Consider the following 23,526-nt stretch of genomic DNA (forward strand, 5'->3'; position numbering starts at 1 on the left):
TTTTTTTAACGTTTATTCATTTTTGAGAGATGGAGACAGAGCACGAGCCGGGGAGGGGAAGAGAGGGGGAGACACAGAATCCGAAGCAGGCTCCAGGCTCCGGGCTGCCAGCGCAGAGCCCGATGCGGGGCTTGAACCCACCAACCGCGAGATCATGACCTGAGCCAAAGTTGGATGTTTAACCAACTGAGCCACCCAGGCGCTCTTGTCATCATTGCTATTATATACTCATAGTAATAATGCTATTGTTATTTTACTCATGTCAGACTTCTCCCTCTGAACTAGACTTTAAGTTCCCCAAAGGCATCAACTATGTCTTTACCTTGATATCATTTATAGCACCAAGCCCAGAAAATGTAGATTGTTCATTGATATGGGATTATTAGCAGGTTTTCCTGGGTTCCACATTACCCAAACTGGGGGCACTATTAAAATGTCCTCTGTGGTTCTAAATATTTGCTTTCTTGTTAGTGAGATGCAGAAATCCCAGATCAGATTCCAGAGAATGGTCTGGCAACAGGGAAAAACACAAGCTGCAATGAGAAAAATCAATATCTAGATTGCCTGAGGGTCTCCCAAAGGAAAGAGACAGTTATTAAAATTTGAAATGGCTCCGCTCCGACGTCAGGAAATTTCTACAGGTTGAATTGAGCAGCTCCTTCACCAGGAAAGAGGCTGTCCTATCCCTTAGACTTACTACAGTTTCTGTAGTTTGGAATGTTCTACGGGACTGAAAGCTGCCAGGGTTTATGGTTTGTTCTGTTTTCTTATGAAGCAGTTCTTGAGAGCTAAGGGAGGGATACAGGTATGTTAGATGAAGTGTGTGTGATTCCTATCCCAATGAAATCTGTAGCCACTGGAAGTGGTAGGACAAGGAGACTGGTGGTTCGGAGTTGTGCTTCCTGGCCTTGAGGTCGATGGGATAGGGTAGCAGTTCTGTGCATGAGTGTTGGGGTCAGACTCCCTCAGTTCAAATCCAGGCTCTCACCGCTCTTTAGCATGTGATGGTATCAGTATCCTGGGGATGGTATAGTATTATAATATAGTGAATTATCCTCGTTTTTCTCCTACCCTCCCTGGTTGTTCTTTGTCAGTCTCCTTGGGCAATCTGTCCTCTCTTTCCAACCTCTACCCATTGGAGTGCCTCACTTTTGGACCTCTTCTCTTTTGTATCCACACTCACCTCACCGAGTCCCATGGCTTTAAATACTGTGCACATGCTAGTGACTCCCACATCTCTCTCTCCAGCCTGGACCTCTCTGCTAGACCCGTAGACCGCTGCCTGCCAGACATCTCCACTCAAATGTCCAACGGGCATTTCCAAGTCCACATATCTAAAACCGAATTCTGGATCTCTGCCTTGCTCTTATGCCTGTTCCTTTACTACTCTTCCCCATCTCAGTAAGGGAAAATGCCACCCTTCCAGGTACTCAGGCCCCAAATCTTGGTGTCATGCTGGACTCCTCCCTTTTGCTCATACCCCACCTCTGATCCATCAGAATTGGGTCTAGCTTTGAAATATACCTAGAATCTGACCGCTGCTCCTCATATCCATCATGACCACCCTATTCAAAACCACCGTCAGCTTTTCTTATGGTTAATGCAATGATCTCACAATTAGTCCCTCTGTCTTTGCTGCTGCCCCACTTCTGTCTTTTCTTAATCAGCATATTCTTTTTTTAAAAAAATTATTTAAGATAATTTTGAATGAGAGAGAGAGAGAGAGCGAGAGCAGAGGAGGCGCAGAGTAGAAGCCAAAGTCTTTACAAAGGTCTTTTGGGCGCTATGTGACCTGTTGTTTATCCTCATTACCTCTCTGACATCATCTCCTACTTCTCTCTGATGTGTGTCCTCCACTCCAGTCACAGAGGCCTTCCCAAGGCTGCAATCCGAGTGTCAGTGTGGCTGAGCTCTTATCTAGAGACTCTGGAGAAGAATCTGCTTCCACGTTCGTTTATGTTGTCGGAATTCATTTCCTTGTGGTTGCAGGACTGAGGTCCCCACGTCCTTGCAGGCAGTCAGCCGGGGGCTACACTCATTTCCTAGAGGCCACCTGCATTTCTTACCACGTGTCCTTCCATTGTCAAGCCAGCCACGGCACATGAAATCCTCCCTATGCTTCGAATCTCTGACATCTTCTTTTGCTACCAGCTGGTGAAAACTCTGCTTTTGAAGGACTTACATGATTAGATTAGGCCCATCTGGATAATCTCCCTGATTAGTAACCTTAATTACATCCATAAAAATTTCCCTTGCCACGTGGTGCAACATAATCACACATGTGCTATCTCATCATATTCGCTGTCCTGACGATTAGGGCGGGAAATCTTAGGGGAGCATCTTAGGATTGAGCCTGCCATGAGGATATTCATACTGTTTAAGAAACTGACCAATCAGAATGTATGCCAGCACTAGCACTGGAACAGAGGCATGGAAAATACTTGATGTTTCAGGCATCACCTTTTACTTACTGGATTGTGAGGTGAGCTGGGGGGGGGGGCATCCCAGAGGGAACAGCTGGAGTGGCAGCTTTTACCAACTGGTATGGAAATATTTTAATGTTTTAACAACTGGGTGCTGTATCAGCGCATAGGAGTCGGTTACCTGCCTGGTTAGTGGGTTACAAATCACGGCGTAGTGTGCAAATTGTTGTCATCTTCTCTGTGCTTTGAAAGTCTGAGGTTGGTCCCAGGTGACTGCGGGTGGGTGGGAAGACCACCTGCCCCCCCCACACACTTGGCACTTCCGGGTGTGCAGTGGGCCCCCTCCAGCCTTGCTGACTGTCTTTGCAGCACTGGCATTGTTTCTGATGAATGTTTCCATGCGCAAAGCTGTCTTTGGCAGTGGGAGAGTTCATCCATTTTCTGCGCCTCCAGATGCTGCCTCCCCAAGGGAGACAATCGATTCTATGTATTTGGGCTCTCCCCAAGCCTTGGAGCAGATGTGGCTCAGTGAGGCAAGTCCTATTTACTTACTCTCAGCTTTGGAGTGAACACTCCTCAGTAGCCAGTGAAACCGAGGGTGCTTATTAACTTGCCGAATGAGACCATACCACAACAGATCATTAGCAGCCTCATGTTTTGTGAGGACCAGTCTCTGGCAAAAGAGATGCCCCTTATGGGTGAGTTGGAGGTAGAAATGGGGCTTAGGGTGGATGAATTTTGTGGGACTGCCCTGTCCCTCCCACCTAATATTTTCATAAGGGTGAATTTCATTTAAATGATATCAAGGGCAGCTTCGCATGGTGGAACTTGGAACATACACGCACAAGGAACGGCAGTGACCAGGTGGGTGTGTTGAAAGAAGTGTCACAGAGAGAAATAAGCAACTTGAGAGAGATAAAAGGATAAAGCGAGGAGAGTAAATCACTGTGCATCATAAACAACCATAATGTGAAATATGGCCAGCCTCACATAATGATGATGCTGGCTGGGACCACAGAGCACAGACCTGGAGTGATCCTGGCTTCCCCATATCTTGAAGCTGACTATTACTACAGTGTAGCCTCCTCTGGCATAGAAATATGAATTTCTCAAGAGCCATATATCTACTCCACCAGCAGTTCTGCATCCTACACAGACCATCGAGAAAGAGCTCGACCCTTCAAGGGATTGCTGTTAGCTGACATCCCTGAGCCCTGTCCTAGAATGTACACTAAACATATTCCCAGTAAGGCATGTCAACAACTGAGTCTCTCCTTAGACCGAGTCAGCCTGTTGAAACTTTCGTAGTAGGAGAGACTTGTCTTCAGTGGCTTCCCTTCCTGTAACATTTCCTCCTGGTCTTTACCATTCAACCAGATCCAGATAGTTTTGGGAATCAGGTTACCCAACGTCAGGATCCCACTAGATCCAAATGATAAAGACACATTACCAGAGGATCCCGAAGTAGCAAGTAGGATTCAGAATGGTTGGCCTGACTCCATATGTGTGAGATGGTATAGACTCCATGCAGGTCACCTTCCAGCAAACCCTCACCCCTCTGCCCCCAGCCCTCTCCCAAGCTAAGATATTTTCTTCAGGTACAACAGTAGGTGGCATTAAAACGCAACTTGCTACCGGCAGGTGGTGACAAGAAAGCCAGAGTTGATTATTTCCACCCTTCCTAGCAAAATGTCACTGAGCTCAGTGGGAGATACCAAAGCCCTGCATTAAGTGACGAGAAAATGTCTTCGTTTTCCACTGCCATTAGGAGCAATCAGCTACAAGATAACCAGGGAGAAAATTACAAATGCCTCAGCATGAATATTGCCATCGTTGGCAGGGGTAAGGGGATGCTAGGCATAGGAGCAGAAAGATACCCCCCTGAGATTTTATGCCTGTCCCCCTTATATAGACAGATTTGGAGTGAGTATAGATCGTTCCAGAGTTCTTGATCTGGCTGGGTTTGAATCATGGAGAGAGAAAAGTGTCAAATTGAAGTATATTTCATGTCAAAAGTAGCAGATGGGCAGAATTTCAGAGCTAAGGGACCTTGCAAGCTTAGCCTGTTCATCTAGACATGCAGGCTCACGGGATGTCAGAGCTGGCAGGAATATTAAAGACCACTGGAACAGACATATGGATGGCCAACAGGTGCATGAAAGGTCCTCCGCATCACTAATCATCAGGCAAATGTAAGTCAAAACCACAAGCAACCATCACATCACACCTGTTAGAATGGCTATTATTAAAAAGATAATAAGGTAACAAGTGTGGTGCAAATGTGCAGAAAAGGGAACCCTGGTGCATTGTGGTGCAGCCACAACGGGAAACAGCATGGGAGGGCTCTCGAAATAGTTAAAAATAGAAGTACCATATGCTCCAGCAATCCCACTTCTGGGTATATATCCAAAGAAGATGCAACCACTCTCTCAAAGAGAGATCTGTACTCCCGTGTTCACTGTGACATTGTTCACAATAGACAAGACATGGAAACAACCTGTCTGTGCATTGACAGACAAATGGATAAAGAAAATATGGTGTATACATAATTATGAATATTATATATGTAAAATAATATTATTGTTCAGCCATGAGAAAGAAGGAATGGATGAAACTGGAGGGAGTTATGCTAAGACAGTAAGTCAGACAGAAAAAGACCAATATTGTCTGATCTCAGTTATATGTGGAATCTAGAAGAAGTCAAACTCATAGAGACAGTAGAATTGTGGTTGCCAGGGGTTGAGGGTTGGGGGAAATGAGGAATGTTTTTCAAAGGGTACAAATTTGTAGGTAGAAGTTGCATAAGTTCTGGGGATGTAATGCACAGCATGGTGGCTATAGTTAACAATATTATATACTTGAAAGTTGCTTGCTATCTTAAATGTTCTCACCAAAAGAAAAAGATAATTTATGTGAGGTGATGGATGTGTTAACTAACCTTATGATGATAAACATTTTGCAATATGTATGTGTATCAAATCATCACGTTGTACACCTTAAACTTACACAATACTATATGCCAATTATATCTTAATAAAGGCCATCCGCTTCAACCCTTTCACTTTTTGGATGAAGAAACTGACGCCCAAAAAGGGAAATAAATTACACAAGGTCATACTTATAAACAACAGGACTAGGATTAGAGTCCCTGGTCTTCTAACTTTTAAAATATGTTTCCACCATACGCCCCCACCTAAGCACTTAAGATCTAAGCCATCCTGGTGGATACATGTATGTTCTGGTTTTTTAAACCACCCAGTGAAAGAAGTTCTTTCCAGTGAAAAAAATTCTAAAAACCCACCGAGGAGGTTGTATCTCACTGTTATTTATGGTTAGGAAAGTTTTCCAAATAGATAACTCAAAAGCCTCCTGCTTTTGACTCATAAACTCATTCCTCTTTGGTCTATCCCTAATCAAAATGGATCAGGATGGTCACTATTACCAGTAATATTTATGGAATATGGACAATATGTGTGTGTATATATGTGTGCAAAATGTGTGTATATACATACATATATTTATATGTATACTTATATTTATATAACCGATAATTTAAGCTTCTTTTCTGTAAGCTAAAAGATTCCTCAGTAGCAGACCAAATCTGAGAAATAGCATGTATGAAGGAAGATAAGAGTCGGGCCTTTCCATTTGTCTTCTGTGCTACAGCAAAAACTTTCAGCAACAGATAGACCCATGGGCTTTAGATCTAGCATCTTAATATGACCTAAATATCCAAATCCACTGATACCCAACTACACCTCAGATAGCCAGAACTCCTCTGATAATACCATATTTCTAAATATGATAGGCAGATTATAAGAAAATAAGCTAAGTTTAGATATTTTCTATGACATCAAAAATCAGGTCAGGGCCTGGACTGATCCCATATCCTATACCTTCACCATTTCTAGATTAGAGTAATATTGCTGATCCAAATGGTAACATGATGGTCAAAAAGGATTCAGTGATTGACTGTACCTAGGCCATGTCTCACGATGGAGAGCAATTACTCATATATCCTTGATCGAAAATTAGTCACTCTCTGAGAATGTTGCCTTTGGCAATGAAATGTTCAGTTTTGTGAAGGACATGCTTGCAGTGAAGAGGGAGATAGGACCCTCTTGCCTAGAGAACCAATTAGCTCAATCAACCCTAAAAATTCGTGGGGCGACAAATGATAGCCAAAGTGTGCTCATAGCTCCCGAGCTCTCCTTTGTAAGGCAAGAAAATCGATTCAGAATTGTAAACACATTTTTTAACAGGCTACCAGAAAGTCTTATTAACTAGAATATCCTCTTCTAAATTACTGAGAGTCAATGGACTAAGAGTCCAAACTGAGTTGCTTTAGAAAGAAATACTTTAACAACTGAGAAGGCTAATGTAAAATACTTGATGCAGACAGACTGCTTCATTGAGCTTCCAATGGGCTCCATGCCAACGTGATCACTCCTTGAAATCAAGCAATCACCCTTGTAAAGCAAACTACTCACGGCAATAAGCTGGTAAGAGTTGTTCATCATGGCAATCAGCATGTTCAGCAGCACCACCAGGGAGATGACGTTGTATGTCCCAAACATGGTAGCTCCCACAAACTCTGTGAACTCATGTCTGGCTTTCACGTTGGTAACATAGAGATTTAGAAGGCCAAATACAGACCAGAAGAGCGACTGAAGGGTTTCAAACAGCCTAAAAGAGGTCAAAGAGCAGGTTAGTTAATTCTCTAGGAAGAGCAAGAAAAAGAGACAGAAAACGGGATATGCTTAATAAGGGACTTGCCAGACTTATGTCCCATCAGGAAGACTGATGATCTCACTCCTTTTGGTCTCTTTCCCCACACAAACCAATCAGGTGGGTGTATTTGTTTGTTACCACTTCTATGTCTTACGCTTTCCTCTTGCACCTAGAATACCATTTCTCTTTTCTCAGTCTACACAGAGCCTATACTTTCCTAAGACTTATTGCAAGGGCTGCTTCCTTTGCCAAACTTTCTCTTTCATCTTGAGACCACATGACTTATCACCTTTCTAATTACACAAAGACGGTAGATGAGTAGTTGAGAATATAGTGCTTGGGTTAAATTGTTCTAGGTTAAAAATCTCAGCTCTGTCATTTGCTAGCTGAGTGGATGTGAACCAGTTACCATTTCTGATACTTCTTTTGTGGTTCCGACAGGGCGCCACATGGTGCTAAGCTCAGTGGAGGAGCTCAAAGACCCTTGGATTAAGGCTTCACGTAGATTGTTTTAATTTTTTTAATGTTTGTTTATTTTTTGGAGAGAGAGACAGAGTGTGAGCCAGGGAGGGCAGAGAACGAAGGTAGACACAGAATCGGAAGCAGGCTCCAAGCTCTGAGCTGTGAGCACAGAGCCCAACACGGGGCTCGAACCCACCAACCGTGAGAAATCATGACCTGAGCCGAAGTCAGATGCTTAACCGACGGAGCCACCCAGGTGCCCCTGTGTAGATTGTTTTAAATGATATGTTACCTGACAATTACTGAGAATTTACTATATATAAACATGTTAATCACTTTTCCATAACTGATCATTATAATCCTTGTAAAATCTTTATTGTTCCTGCTGAGGAAACCGAGATTCAGAGGTCACTCAAGTGCTGAGCCAGAATTCAAATCCAATTCCATCTCACCTCCCCAAACCACTGCAGCATTATTTTAGATGGCTTCACAAATTATCGTTTCCTCTTGTAGTATCCACCTCCAAATATCTAACTCTGCAATGATATGTTTTTGGTGTCTAGGGTTTCTCTGGCCTCATATTCAGAAATCTGTGAATGTAGCAATAAAAGGCAGCCAGCTCTGGGTGGCACAAATCAGCCATTTCTGAAGCACATGGTTGAGGTGCAGAACATAAGAAATGCTACTTTAAGATTAGATGTCCTGTTTCAATCGCTCAAGATATGTTGTTTTTAGAGTGCAATGTATTTTGAAAGACTTAGGGATTCGTTCTTGGGTTCATCGGTGGGGGGGGGAATGTGGGAAATGTTTTAAGGATTCCTTCTATCTGGGACTGATCTTCCCCCAGATCTTTGCAGGACTGTCTCATCATCATTGGAGTCTCAGCTCAAATGCCACTTCTTCAGAGGAGGTTTCATTGGTCACTCTACCAAAAGTAGCTCCACGAGTTTGTTTTTTTTTTCTATCATAATAGAAATCTAATAAAAGAAATCTAATAAAATCTATCGTTTTATTTTCTCTGTAGCATTTCAAACTCCCTAAAATTATATGAAATATTTTTTTTTGTTAAAATGTTTACTTTCTGTCCATCCCCACTAGAATGTCAGCTCTGTGAGGGCAGAGACGTACAGCTACAATGTACCTGGCACAGGACAGGCACTCACTAATACTTGGTGGATAAATGAATGAACACTTATTAACTAATACTATTACTCTTATCGAGGGATTAGAGTCTAGGAGTCTCCAGGCCCATTGACAATTGCACGGTCAGTAGGCTGCACAATGGGGTTAGTCATTCTGATGAAGGCTGTGCTCTGTCTGCACTGGCCTGACTCTCACGGAGCCTCCTTCATGGAGCCCATGCCTGGGAAACATGCACATGGTTCTTTTCAACCTGTTAAATGGCTCTTCTCTTATCATCACAGGTCACTTCCATGATTCTTCCACGGCTGCTTGTGAGCTAGCCTAGAAGGAAGAAATTTGCTTTTTGTTTGAAAAAACAAAGGGCCAGTTGGTGAAGCATTTGAGAATCAAAAGTAAGCCGAGAGCTTGGAGTTCAGGGGCCAGGGCACAAGAACCAGAATATGGCAAGCCAGACTTCTCGCAGGATATGAATTTCCTACTAAAAGTCAGGGCCAGGCAACGCAGTTCATTATAGAGCCAGGCAGACGGTCAAAGAAAGGAAAGATACGGGGCTCAGGAGTCTGGTTGTACCAAGAGGGCACAACCCAGACGTGGCGGGGTCCATTTGAAATCAGGGCAGATGGGAGGCCAGCAATGGCCCAAGCAGGTAGCCAATAACAGAGGCTGAGGCAAGTCTATCATTGATATGTTGGCAGGGTCTTAGGTCATTGGTTGTTTCCCCAGAATAGATGGCATTGTACTCCTGTACCGCCATTAACAATTAAAATTGCAATGGTTAACGTTTGAGTGTAGAGCTTACTACTAGCTGTTCCAATGACTGATATCAAGGTTCCTTAAAAGTGGAAGTTCAAGCATTTAAAATCTTCCCGCAACTATGGTGATATTCTAGTCAGGGAGAGCCTATATGTTCAATTGTACAAGAGAGGAAAAAAAAGGCAAAAAGGTCATTCCTCAGTTTTGGTACTTTATATTGAGAATGCCTTCCACACGGGGCACAAAATGTCACATTATGGCCTGGCCACTAGGAGAAGCTGGCTTGTTGAAGGGCATGCCCAGGTAAAATGGATGACTGATGTATGGGGTAGATGAGAGCATTCTAGTGATACATTTGTAGAAAGCCCTGTGGCTTCTAGACACAATTGAATCCACAGGGAAAGAGCCACTACCTAGGGGGGTGGGCATTATTTGGTGCCCAGGCCCATAATAAAATCATCACAGGGATGGGAAGACTTGTTGACTAAACCCTAGAATCCTAATACCAAAGGAACATCTTTTTGATTTTAAAGCATATGATTTTAAAGAAGATAATCCATTTAAATAAAAATTCTAAATAAAGCAAAGAGTAAACAGACATATGGAACTTGTTAGTTCAAAGAGGGGCACAAATTGAGGCTACAAAGATTCAAGGAGAGTTGATATTAAATGTATGGAAGACAAATCCATCCCAGCTGGTTAAGGGGGAACTTGAGCATGTTGAGACCATCCACAAATAGATCACAAAGCTAAGAGGGGCACAGTAGAATAGAGATGGGAACTGCAGTCTTCCGGGCACTTTCTGAAAGTCTCATTTTTGAGACGGGGAGTTCATCTTTCAAAAGGTAGAAGGACCACGGAGAGGGTTTACCCCTCTGGACTTAATTCATACCAGTGAAGGACTGGAGTTTCTTCTGCAGTTTCCTAGACTTGCAACTTCTTAGTCTATCATGGATTTAACACGCTTCTAACTCTGGATGGCACGTTCCTACCATGCTCCCCACTTCTAGCCTCCACTTTCATCCTGTCTTCTTCTCTACCCAAGTCTTGTTTGTCCTGCCCTGACTCCTTCCCCACAAGGTTGGGTTAGATGCCCCTCTTTTGTTCTTCCATAGCACCTTAGCCTGATTCTACAAAGACATATATCACATTATAGACCCAGTAGAGGGGAGTGGTTAAGAGCAAACTTTAGACTCCTCCCCTTGTTAACTATTTGACTTTGTCAAAGTTAAATAACCTCTTTTTTTTTTTTAAATTTTAATGTTTATTTATTTCTGAGACAGAGAGAGACAGAGTGCGGGGGCGGGGCGGAGGGCAGAGAGAGAGGGAGACTCAGGAACCCTCGAAATCATGACCTGAGCCGAAGTCGGGCACTCAAACAACTGAGCCACCCAGGTACCCCTTAAATCACCTCTTTAAACTTCGAGTTTCCTCACCTCTAGAACAGTTTATTGGCAGGATAAATACTAATTGCTAACATTTACTGTGCTCTCATTACGTGCCAGGCAATGTGCTAAGTGCTTTGTGGGTCTTGTATTGTTTGATTCTCAAAATAACTCTGAGAAGTAGGCACTATTCTTTTATCTTTTTCAGATGGGAAACTAAGGCACAGAGTGGTCACACTGGTAGGAAGTGGCAAAGGTAGGATTTTGACCAGGCTCTTCTGACTCTGGAGCCCACATGCGTAACCACCATTCTCTATTACATAAGATGCTGCATGTAATGCACCCTGCACAGTGTTTGGCAGAAGCATTAAAAATGGCAGCTATTCGGGGCGCCTGGGTGGCTCAGTCGGTTAAGCTTCCTACTATGGCTCAGGTCATGATCTCATGGTCCGCGAGTTCGAGCCCCGCGTCGGGCTCTGTGCTGACCGCTCAGAGCCTGGAGCCTGTTTCAGATTCTGTGTCTCCCTCTCTCTGACCTTCCCCCGTTCATGCTCTGTCTCTCTCTGTCTCAAAAATAAATAAACGTTAAAAAAAATTTAAAAAAATGGCAGCTATTCGAATTATTTGCTCATCTTCTCCATTAGACCATGAGCTTCTTAAGGATAGAGGTGCCTTCTTAGTTTCCTCATTGGCTGGCGCGTAGCAGTTGCTGAAAACACGTTTGTTGAATAAATCTGATAGAGATGACAGGAGAAGCACACAACTAAGGAAAGTACAGATAATTGGTATCATCCTGTGATAAGAGTAGCAGGAAGGCTATGAACTTAAAATAGGGGGGAAAAGAGGACACAGTCAATAACAACCTTTAAAATCTGGCCAGAACATAACGAAGAGCCTTTGATGGGGGCTGAGTTCATATCCATGCAAATAAGATGGGATAAGAAGGGCTGAATGGTAGGTAGAGAAATCATCACTGATTAAGTAGTAATAACCACAAATAAATGGAGTGGGTCTGCAAGGAGGTCCCAAGTGACCTTCCGGGTCGGGGCTCTGTCTTATCGCTTTGCTTGTATTCATGATTATTGCAACTTGACACAACAAATTTTATGTAACCTTACAAAACCAGTCTTCTACTGTGCCCCTGGATACAAGCACAGACTACAGCTTGTATGCCTGGATTGAAATCCTGACTCTGCCACTTACCGTCTATATGACTGCAGGCAGCCTGTCTAACTGCTTTGTACCCTCATTTCTCTGTCTGTAGAACGGGCAATAATGATAGTGCCTACCTCATAGCATGGCTGTGAGAATTAAATGAGTTAATCCATGTAAAGCTCATTTTGTACTAGTGCGTCGACCTAGCGCTCAGTATATATTACAAATTTTTATGACTATTGTTAACCTTTACACTTCATTCTTGTCTTTATAGATTGCCATTCATTTCCATACGTGGTTGTACATGGATGTAGTCATAGTGTGTACAATTTTTGTGTTTTTAAAAACTACACATTTGGGGTACGGCACTTTTGGTGTATATCCAGAGTCTTTGGGTGTATCGTTTTAATAGCTGCCCATATTCCACCCAGTGAATATCAAGCCTGTCTGACATTTTAATCCATGCTTTGGATAAGAAGAGATGGCAAGTTTCTAAGATCCTCAGATGACACAAGACTGGGAAGGATAGCTAATAGATGGGATGACAGGATCAAGATTCAGAAAAGTTTCAACAGCGTGGAGCAATGGGCTGGAACTAACAAGATGAAATTTGATAGGGATCAATATAGAGCTTTGCTCTTAGGCCAAGTGCCCAAATTCAGGATGAGGGATGTAGGAGAAATGCCAAGGATTTTCTTTCTGACAGCAAGCTAAAAATGGATCAGCAGAGTGACACTGTGCTAAGTGCTTTGCATGTATTGTAATACTTGATTCTCAGATACTTCAGTATGGCCAGATACTTCAGCCATATGAGGGGGGAAGTGCCAAAGTCAATCTTCTAGAATCGAGGATAGGGTAGGCATGTTGAACATCGTTATGTCTTAGGCCTCTGTGGTAGGTGCAAGGTTTACTAAAGTGGGGGGTCTGGTGGGTGAAAGAGACAACAAACGACTCACACACAACAGCTTATATTGTCATGGAAATGTGCTTAGAATGCCATGGGGAACAAACACAGAAGGAGCCTGTAACTGAGAGTGGGGTTGGAATGGGTAAGAAGAGACATAAAAGACCAGGTAATTTTTCAGCAGAGGCTTGAAAGATGGGTAAGAGTTTTCCAGGCTGGCCAGGTAGGGATGGGCATTCCAGGCAGGTGGAATGGTGTGGGATGTGCAAAGACCCATAGGGCCAAGACGTCCTCCTATAGTTGGGGAGAACAGGATGTTGACTCTGGGGAAGACGAGTGAGAGGCTGGAGAGTTGGGGTCCAGAGTACCAAGGCCCTGCGAGATGTGGTAAAGAGGTGGGTTTTACACTTGAGAAGATTCCACTACGGGGCAGGCACGAAGCTGGGTGGTGACAAGATGAGACTGGTATTTAGAAAAAAAACTTCTGTGAGACAGGTGTGAAATTGTTTGGAGGAAAAAGAAGACTGGAGGCAAGGAGACCAGTGCTGTGTGTGTATCTCTGTGTATATATTTATATATATATAAAGGATGAATTCAAGAGATACTTAGGAAGTACAACAGATAGGGCTGAGTGAGAGCCTGGATGTGTTGTGTGAGGAAGATGTTAAGTCATAGATGATTCCTAGGATTCGGACTGGTGTCATTTAATAAGATGAGGGATTGAAGGGGAAATAGGTTTGGGGTGAGGATATGGAGATAATGGAATTCAGTTTGGGACATTTTGTGTTTTGCGAGGCCCGTAACACAGCCATGTGTGTGCAGAAGGCATCTGGAATTGAGGGCTGGAACCTCAGAAGGAGACATAGGACCTGCGAGTTAGCTCCTGCCACTTCTACCCTTTTTCTCTCACAAGTCCCATGCCCTCAGAATGATGATGCCTTCCCAATCACTACTCTCAACAGTAAATGAAGGCCAGGGGTTCCCAGGATGGAATACTAGGCTTTAACTGCCAATAGTCTTGTCATGTATTTATCAGCAAGAACAATGAGGTCCTCTTGAACCGTGTTCCCTGGGGAAAATATCTGTTCTTTTTCTTTTTAAGCCAAAGAATAGCAAAGGCATCTCTGGAGAATCAGAAGGAAAAGGATGACAGTAAGCTTATGGCATAATTTATGTCAGGTATATAAATGAGTTCGCTTTCTCTTTCTCTAAAAGTTGAGTTTTTCCCTACACTGACCAAGTAGTATGTATTTTAACAGGTATTATAAATGCCTGAGTTGAGGTATTTAAAAGAAAACAACGCTGAGTCAGACCTCTATGGAGGAAACAAATTGATACCTACAGGAAAAGTTGAGGTAACATTACTGCTGATTTGGCCCTAGTATGACAATGCTTCTTCATACCCAATGCCCCAAGGTATAGTTTTTGTGTATACCAGGTGCCCATTCTTGTCAATTGTCCCTGCTGGGCAAGCGATGGGAACAAAATGTCAGTTGGCAACCGGGGTGTTAATAATGACTACAAACTTGCAAGAAGGCATTTCATAAACTTCTTCAGCAGAGTTCACATTGAAAGGGTAATTGGCAGGGGACCTGGCCTCCTGGAAGGCACCTTGCATTCAGATGTTCAATCCTGTTAAACCCTTTGATGTGAACACATGCAGTCTCCTGGTGCTCAAGCTACTACAGAATTGCTCTTTATATTGAAAACAGGTTGATGCGAGTTCTGCCTCTAGAGTAATGCAGCAGAGGAAGCAGGTCCTAGTCAAGAGGCACTAGCAAGGTGACCAGTTGTCATTATACACTCCTGGTTGGCTTAACCAAAACAGCACCATCTTCTTGTCAACCCATTTTGGCCTCTTTTCCCTTTCACATGAGTCTGATTTCCCTAGCCGAGATTTTTCCCCTTCTGAGGAGAGAGGCAGGAGGTGTAGCCTAATGGAGGGGGATTGGTGGGTGCTGCAAAAGGGGCATTGGAGTGAGCCAACATTTTTCAAACTCTGTTCATTGGTACATCATCCTGGCCAATGCATTTGGGGAAATCTTTCCCTACATCGTGTATCCAAAATGAAACGTCTCTGCGAAGACCTGCAGTGAAGAAACCTTTGAAAGTTTGTCCTAGCATTTCCAAGCTCATTGGATCATATATCCTTTTTTATTATGTCTGGTCTGTTAACATCCCTGTGAACTATGGTGTTTTGTAACCGATTTTAGGAAATGCTGCTAGAAACAAATAATAGGGGTAATCTACATAGCATTGTTTTTTCCCCTCTCTACTGGTGCAAACTTGGGTGCAAAGAAACTCTTTTTTTCCCCCTGGCTTTTGTTATTGAGCACATTTCTAGAATGTCTGAGTTCACTGAACTGCCTTAGTTTATAGGGTTAAAGAGAAAAATGTATCATACTTTAATGACTAAAAACCTCTCATGACCTTGGAGTCATCACTGTGAACACCAGTGGTAATGAGTGGCACTTTCCAGAACTGGGGTTTGAGGTGGACAAGTTAGAGGACACTGAGTCTTGGGTAAGCCCAAGACCTCTCCTGGAACCTAACAAATTTCCTGTCACGTGCCTATTTTCTTCTCGTCTGTTTCTCCTAACAATGATCTGTCAGAAAAATAAAAGCTATTCTGGAGGCTTGAAGGTCCTAAAGAAATAGATGTTGAGTTTATAAAGAAAAGGTATAGGAATTCCATGCGTCTGGAGGCAATGGACATGGACAGGATCCTGAGCTGTCTCTTGCATCCCAAGTGGGAAAGGGAGACATTTCTGATCAGTGCTCAGTGCCCTTTGGCCCACCCGAAACCTTAAATTAATCTCAGAAGGCGAATTGATTCGAATCTTGCCCTCAGCCTGTTGCCTTTCTAGCTTGGTCCTGTGAAAGGGGTGCAGTTGTCACTGGGAGGTGCACACAGGCTTTTACCATAAGCCCAGTCTATGCTTTTCTTGGGCTACAGCACAGAGAACTTGTCCCTGCCAGCATTTCAGCTTTTATTCCACACTGTGTGGACTCAGGCAATCTTGTTGGTTCTTATGAAGCATTCCCAATTAATATTGCTTGAAGGGTGGGTTTACTTGCCTTCTGTCTTACAATACTAGGTAGGAGAAACACTCCCCAGATATAATGTCCATTCCCAGAGTACAATCAGATAAAAGGGATGCAACCACTTTGCATAGAGCCTGTTCAAACATACCCATTCTACAAACTTTTACCTTAATTCCATCCACTCTTGTGTTCCTACCTCTAGTCTCTATTAGGATTTCATTGACAGGCTTTGGTTTCATAATACTAGGTAGTGGAAGTTTTCCCCAGCCAGACATAAGGTCCATTCCCATAAAAACATCTCGGTAAAGGAGACACAATGTTTTTTACATAAAGCCTGCTCAAACATTCCATCTTTCATGATCCTATCAACCCTTACATTTTTTTTTTTTTACTTCTTTTTAAGTAAGCTCTATGCCTGACATAGGGCTTGAACTCATGACTCTGTGATTGAGAGTTATGAGCTCCACTGACTGAGCCAGCCAGCTGCCCTACCCTTACATATTTATATTGTCTCAATCCATTGTAGCCTGAGTCAAGGCTTCACCAATGGGTTTTGGTACCAGCATTAGGAGGATTTCTGTATTAATGGGGCCTGGAAACTTCTCTTCTCCACCCTCTGACCATTTTACCCACTCTTGAGCCAAGGGACCCTGGGCCTTTTGTCAATCTTTAGCTTGACTAATCCGCCCAAACCCTGCCCCAAATGGTTGGTGGTCAGGTTTCTCATTGTAATTTTTGCCCTCCGGCTTTTTAAAATTCTCCAAACTGGGATAAATAGAGTAGACTTATTTGGGGCCCTTTAATTTGGGGGGACCATCACAGAGTTCCTTTGGCCCTCCCAGCCTTTGATAGTGCTGTATTAAAATCTTTAACCCTATCAATGTCTGTCTTATTCATCTCATTTCTTAATAACCATCTAAGGGTTTCCATCCTGTGGGATGAGCCCTGGGACTCCTCTGTTTCCTCTTTCTTTTGTTCCTACCAATATTTGCTTTATTCACCTCATTCCTTAAAACCTGTTTAAAAGCTTCCACCTTTGTGGCCTCTCCCTATTCTCTTGTTAATTAACCTAATGTTTTTGTTAAGACCCATGAGGGAAAGCTGAGACCGTAAATTGGCAAAGGCTTCCCAGACTGTGTTTTGGTTTTGCAGCAGTAAGGTTATATGTGGGGCCCATGTGAAAGAGACCCCTTAACCACAGCATTTACCATGACCCAGGTAATGGGCATATATATTCAGTAGGCAAATATCACAGTCATCTTAAGCTCAGTTCCACATAGCTTGTGTATGAAGCATGTTAGTGGCTTCATCTGGGGTATTCCACTTGACATTCATAGGGGGAGTTGAGAAGTCCCCCTTCTCAGGGTAAACAGACCCTACAGTGACTTTTATCCAGTTAACCAGGCTGGTCGTTCCCTTTAGGAATAACCTCCTGTGTATCTGGATCACATATAGCCATCTGTGATTGTTCAGTCGTGAACTGTGGGTCCTATATCAACCCAAACATGCCCTTCCACTCACTCCACAGTATTGAAAACCAAAGACGCAGCCCCTAAATTAGTTACTCTCATAATGTATTTTAGCAAAGGTTCTTCAGGAAATTGATGATACTGATCTACGAAATGAAAAAAATTCTTTATGGTCTCTGGTTTCAATAGTTTCTTGATTTTGCCCTCCCCCACACTGACTACCTTTTTGGTGACCAGAGGTCTTATAGGGGCCTTCTGTTGTCCCTGTACAATTTTTACCTTCAGGGCTGGCTTTGAGGCTAGTGACCCAAACTCGGATTGACCTAAATCTGAGCTTGGTTTAGCATCAAGGCCCAACCCAGCACTTTTCTTTTACTTTCATTGTAGCTATTATGGATAATAACCGAGGGATTGTATGTTTAGCATAGTTCTTCTTATTTTGCATTCCCTTATATATCCAATGAGCTAACTCCTTCTTAAGAGTTGGGTTTATTACTGAAGCGGTTTAGAACAAGTCTCCCCAAAGTATGCCATTTTGGCATCTGAGCTATTTTGAGCGGAAGGCAATCAAGACCCGGAAGGCTCAAGAGAAACTTTTGCCCCTCTTTTAACTACCTAGAAGAATTTAAATTGGAATTTTACCAGAGATAAATTTTATCTGAGTGATCCTTTTGTATGGGAGGGCAAACAACTGCCAAACATCTACTCTTCTTACTGTCCTGTGAATCACCCTTTGAAACCCCAGGCCTCTATCCCATTCCTTAGCTCGGGATGCCATATATACTTCCTTTTTCCTTTCTGTCTTTGAACTTCTCATGTATGTGGGGTTTCTGTACATACGAAATTAAATTTGATTTTCTCCTATTAATCCATCTCATGTCAATTTAATTTTAGACCAGCCAGAAGAACGTTTGGAGGGTAGAAAGAAAAACTTCATCTCGAACACTATCATTTCTAAATTCCATTGCTGACTTTTACCTTGAGTAACTGACCGCAGCACAGCTGAAGTTTCACACTGTGGGTGACTAGGTAGCTATCCAGGGATCAAAGGCTCATCATCTCCTGCCCTTTTATCTTTTCTTTTCTTTTTTTAAGTTTATTTATTTATTTTGAGAGACAGAGTGAATGGGGGAGGGGCAGAGAGAGAGAGGGAGAGAGAGAATCCCAAGCAAGCTCCACACTGTCAGTGCAGAGCTTGACACGGGGCTCGATCCCATGAACCATGAGATCATGACCTGAACTGAAATCAAGAGTCAGACGCCTAACAGACTGAGCCACCCAGCACCCCTAGATTTATAGGGTCTTCTATATAGGGTCTTCTGCAAATGGAAGCAAGCAATGGGCTTTTGACACTTTTCTCTTAAAACAAAAGCTTTCATCATGATTCATTGTTAAAAATTCCACAATATGGAGACATTTAGAAAATAGTTAAGCAAAACTAAGTATGCAGAAATCCCCTGTGATCCCACAGTCACGTTTTTAGATGTCTCTTTGTCTTTTCCTCTACATGCTCTCTCCCTAGCTGACATCACATCAAACAAACCAATTTCATGACCCGTGACTTTTATCTTTTCTTTTCCCTAATAACGTGTTTCCATGATTCAGGGCTCTTTTAGCAAATTCCATTTCTCTTATGCCAACTAAGAGCTTCTGAACCCAATGTATGGGTGTGGGGAGAATTTCCCCGCACATCACAAATTCTCCAATCAACAGCTGGGTGTCCTATAATCCAACCCAATTCTGACACTACTGGGAGATAATCTTAAATTCTACGGATTAAGATCTCAGTCCCACAAGACTGCCCCTTTATCCCCCACGTTAAATGTCAGTCGCAAGTTCGGGTTGTTACCTGTGATTCTGACTGACCAGTTATAGACTAGGTACTCCCACAACCTTCTTTTTTGGGTTCAATTAATTTGCTAGAGTGGCTACAGAACTCAAACATTTCAATTACTAGATTATTGGCTTATTATAAAAGGATACAACCCAGGAGCAGGCGGATGGAAGAGATGCATATAGAACAAAGTAGGGGGACAGGGTGCAGAGCTCCCATGTCCTCTCCAGGTGCACCATTGTCCCCGAATCTCCATGTGGTCACCAACCTGGCAGCTCTCCAAAACCTGCCCTTTTGGGTTTTGGGAGGAGGCTTCATTACCCAGCCATGATAGATTAAATTCATTGGCCACTGGTGACTGAACTCAATCTTCAGCTCTTCTCCTTTCCCCGGTGGTTGAGGGGTCGGACCCAATGTTTGAACCCTCTAGTTGCAAGGTTGATCCCCCTGGCAACTAGCTTCCATCCTTAGGTGGAGGTCAAAAGTCACTTCTTTAACATAAGAAAAGACACCCTTGTTCTCGCTCTCAGCCCTTAGGAAATTGCAAGGCTTTTGGGAGCTCTGTGCCAGAAATATGTATTTCTGATTTCTTATTATGAATATTTCTTATTCATATACAATCCCCAATATTTCTTATTTCTTATTATGAATCACCATATCCCAGGATGCATTAAGACATTTCTGATCTTTCCTTTTTCTTTGTTCTTGAGTCAGAATAATTAAGTTAGCTTTGGTAATCACATGTTCAGAGGAATAGCCTTGCTCTTTCATTTCCTTGGTTAGCGATGCTTTTTTGAATGAGGAATTATTTATCCCCTTCCCATCAATTCCTTTAAAAATATGAGATACTACCAAAATAATTCAAAACTAACTCTTTAGATGAGTTCCTGGGAGCCCGTGTGTGTGTGTGTGTCGCTTTCCTCCCTTACCTAACTGCTTCCTCTCCGAGGCCTCTATATCCAGAGAAGGCCCTCTCTCTACCTCAGACCCTTTGGGTTGATCCCTGAGTGAGCTTTGTGTGCACTGTCAAAAGGTAGTGACAAAGCCGTGGACAGAAAATGGAGCAAAGAAGGAGAAAGCAGAAAAAGGAAAAAGAGAGGGGGGGGTCTTACGTGGAGAAGGCATTATTCTGTTTCTCACATCTGATTCCCTTGCAGTTGTTTGGTTCATCGATCGCTCTGGTCTCATAGTAAAAGTAAAGCTGGTTCAGTCCGTTGGCAAAAGCCAGCAGTACCAGGCAGTAGATAAAGAGGAATTTGAGGATATCAAGCAGCATGCGCCCCAAAGAGATCTGCAGAGGCCCCAAGTGGGAGTTGGCTGTGAACAGGGATATGAGACGCAACGAACTTAAAATGTTGGATATTGCAAACAGTGCTTCCGCAATCAGAGTCGGGTGCCACATTTCCCATTCTTCCCTTGGACGAGAACCATTATACTGAAAGAAACAAGTGCACAAGATGAGAGGTACAGTGAGCATTTTCAACTTTTCCCTCTTTTCTCCTGTTTGCACCTAAATAAAGCCACCAAGGTAAGCATCAAACATTCATTTACACAACAGACCCCATGCATGGCACTATTTGTCTCCTCCCCCCAATCAATATATGATGCTAATAACTCTTTTCCTCCCACTCTCATCCAAATATATTCCCTGAATATACACAGAGAAAAATGAAGTTTGGAGCCATCATCTGGAGTAACCACCTGTGGTTTATCAACAGACATTTTCTAACTAAAAGTTTACCAGATTGTTGAGGAGTGTCACTGGAACAGAGCCATTGATTGGCATGCCCAAGGTAGTGGGGACAAATTACTCTTCTTCGTAATGAGATTTCAAATCAGATTTGCCTCCCCAATCCCCCATTTTCTTCTGAGCACCACGGACAAGATAGTCACTGAAGGGCAAGGGACAGGTTCAGCCTCCTCAGTGTGCAATGTTCTTCCTGAGTTTTTGCCGACTTGTAGTCTGGGACTGCTAGAGCAATCTTAGAGGGTCATTATTCAGTTTCCTGTGGAATTTCAGCAGTCTGTAATGTATTTCATACTATCACCAATAGCATGTTAACCTTCCAGGTAGTGAATTTAGTACCGCTCCACACGGTGATGTATGCATGTATTTGTTCCTTTGACAGCCCTACAAGCTTGTTCAAGTTCTAGTGCAAATGAAGAACCCGGGGGCTGAAGGAGGGGAAAAAGCCAGTGTTTCTGGCATTGGTTGCCCATTTTTCAGCCCTGTCCTGGACTTCTAGCTCCTGGAACATTGGAAATAGTTTTATAGAAAGATGGCTTGGTTGTGAGACCCGAGGTCCAAATGGGGCTTTGTCAACTTAAAACTGCCTGTATCTCTCAACTTCACCATAGAATGAGGATAATATCTACTCTTAATCACCGCACACGTTTGTGGTTATGTATCCATATGTAAGAGTGTGTGTATTCCATAAGGAGAGATGTTATGGAAATATAAGAATTTGCTTATTAACTTCCCCAAGACAGAAGTAGATTTTGCCTGGAATTCAATCTGAAGCATATTGCCTTGAGCTCTCATCTAAATATCACAATTTCTTAGGACTAGATGTAAACAACTTCTCTGAGAAAATGTTGCATTTGGGGGCCAAATTATATTGTTAGCATTTCTAAAATGTGCTTCAGTTCCAACAACTGACAAAACCGGTGTTGTTAGCATCGTTTGCGTGCTTCCAATATTCTTCACTGTCAGAGGAGTTTGGAGAAACCCTGCCACACTTGTGCTTCTGTTTCAGATGAACTTTAGGTGGCTAATCCGCTTCATACACTCTTGGCCAAATCTTGTATCTCTGCATTTTCCCTTCCAAAGACAAACAAACAAAAACACCCCCACTGGCTGCGTCATCGTGAGGGGTGGGCATTGCCATGTCTGTTTTACAAGTGGAGGAGCTGAGGTCCAGATAGGCAGAGGGACGTTGTCTCTACTAAATGTTCCCTCAAATGTTGGTTGATATCACAGCACATATGCTAGATAGGCCTTTAAAAGTTTTGAGCTATACATGAGAGATGGAGACTGCTGATAACGAAACAGACCTATGTTGTAAAACTGGAAATTATCAACTGGAGCACGCACAGCTCATAATTCAGGACTTTCTCCCTCCACAATCACAACTGTAAGCACAGGGAAGTCTGCTGCCCATGGGACAGTGTGTCTGGATTTGCAGCACATTCAGAAATGTGAAAAGTGATCCTGATGGCAAATCTATGTTTTGCATATACATCTTTGGAGGAAGATATTATAGAATATGATAGCAGGGACCAAACTTGGAGCTCATTTAGCATAAAGGTTGAGCTCATTTAGCATAAAGGTCAGCAAACTTTTTCTGTCAAGGGTGAGATACTAGCCATTTTTGGCTTGGTGGGCTATATGGTCCCTGTCACAAGTACTCAACTCTTCCCTGTAGAACTCACAGGGAGTAAGTGAATAAGTGGATATGGCAGCAGGCCAAGTCTGGCCTGCAGACCATAGTTTGGTGGCCCCTGGACTAACACAAATGGTTTTCAAATTGTGTTCCTTGAAGCCTGAAGGTTCAGTAGAGGCAACTGGTAGCCACTGTGGGAGCCATAGAGGGAGCCTGGAAGATTGCGTCCTCAATCGGAATTCAGTCTTTGAGCTCTTCAGTACATTGAAGTTCTGAATAAGTTTTAGCTTCAAGATGTAATTTCATGGGAAAAATTAAAAGGCTGATAGCCACTGATCTAGTCCAATCTACTTATTTTTCAGAGGCAGAATCTCAGGTTCAGAGAGGTGTAAGGATGGCCTATGGTAACCCAGCTTGTGTCAGAGCAGGGATTGCATTCGGGTTTCCCGCTTCTTGGGTTAGTGACTAGGAGGCAAGTGATTTTTCTTATATTCTTTGAGATAGAGTGCAGATTGAAAATTGACCTCCACGTCTTTCAGATCGGTGTACATCACACTCTGTGAATTCAAAAGCAAAGTATGAAGGAAGCCAGCCTAATGTGGGGATTTAACAATAATAAGGATGGAGTCAGGGATTGTCTTCAGCCAAGTACTGGTTGAACAAAGGACCACAACTCAATGGCTGTCAAAGTTTGGATTTAGTTTGAACATATGGAAGTAAGGTAGTGGTGGGAGAAATGCAGGTGGAACCATCTTCGAAGGCAAAAGGACAACTATTTTCCGTTTGTAGGGTTATCTGGGGGCAATGAGGGCCACTCTTATGTGTATTTATTCCTTTTG

The 23,526-nt window shown here is 43.0% G+C and overlaps 2 protein-coding genes across 2 annotated transcripts in view; one reads left to right on the forward strand and one right to left on the reverse strand.

Moving 5' to 3' along the window:
• TRPC5 (transient receptor potential cation channel subfamily C member 5) overlaps positions 1-23,526 on the reverse strand; it is a 265,379-nt gene that overhangs the window by 26,273 nt on the left and 215,580 nt on the right. Inside the window, exons 7-8 of the mRNA XM_015083806.3 lie at positions 20,417-20,739; positions 6,914-7,109 (exon numbers count right to left, since the gene is read on the reverse strand). Of these exons, the coding sequence (XP_014939292.2) occupies positions 6,914-7,109; positions 20,417-20,739 (519 nt within the window). The remainder of the gene's footprint in view (positions 1-6,913; positions 7,110-20,416; positions 20,740-23,526) is intronic.
• The window catches only part of TRPC5OS (TRPC5 opposite strand), a 73,352-nt gene that overhangs the window by 3,048 nt on the left and 46,778 nt on the right, over positions 1-23,526 (forward strand). The window lies entirely within an intron of this gene.

The sequence above is a fragment of the Acinonyx jubatus genome, chromosome X (genome assembly GCF_027475565.1).
Source record: "Acinonyx jubatus isolate Ajub_Pintada_27869175 chromosome X, VMU_Ajub_asm_v1.0, whole genome shotgun sequence".
Lineage (NCBI taxonomy): Eukaryota > Metazoa > Chordata > Mammalia > Carnivora > Felidae > Acinonyx > Acinonyx jubatus.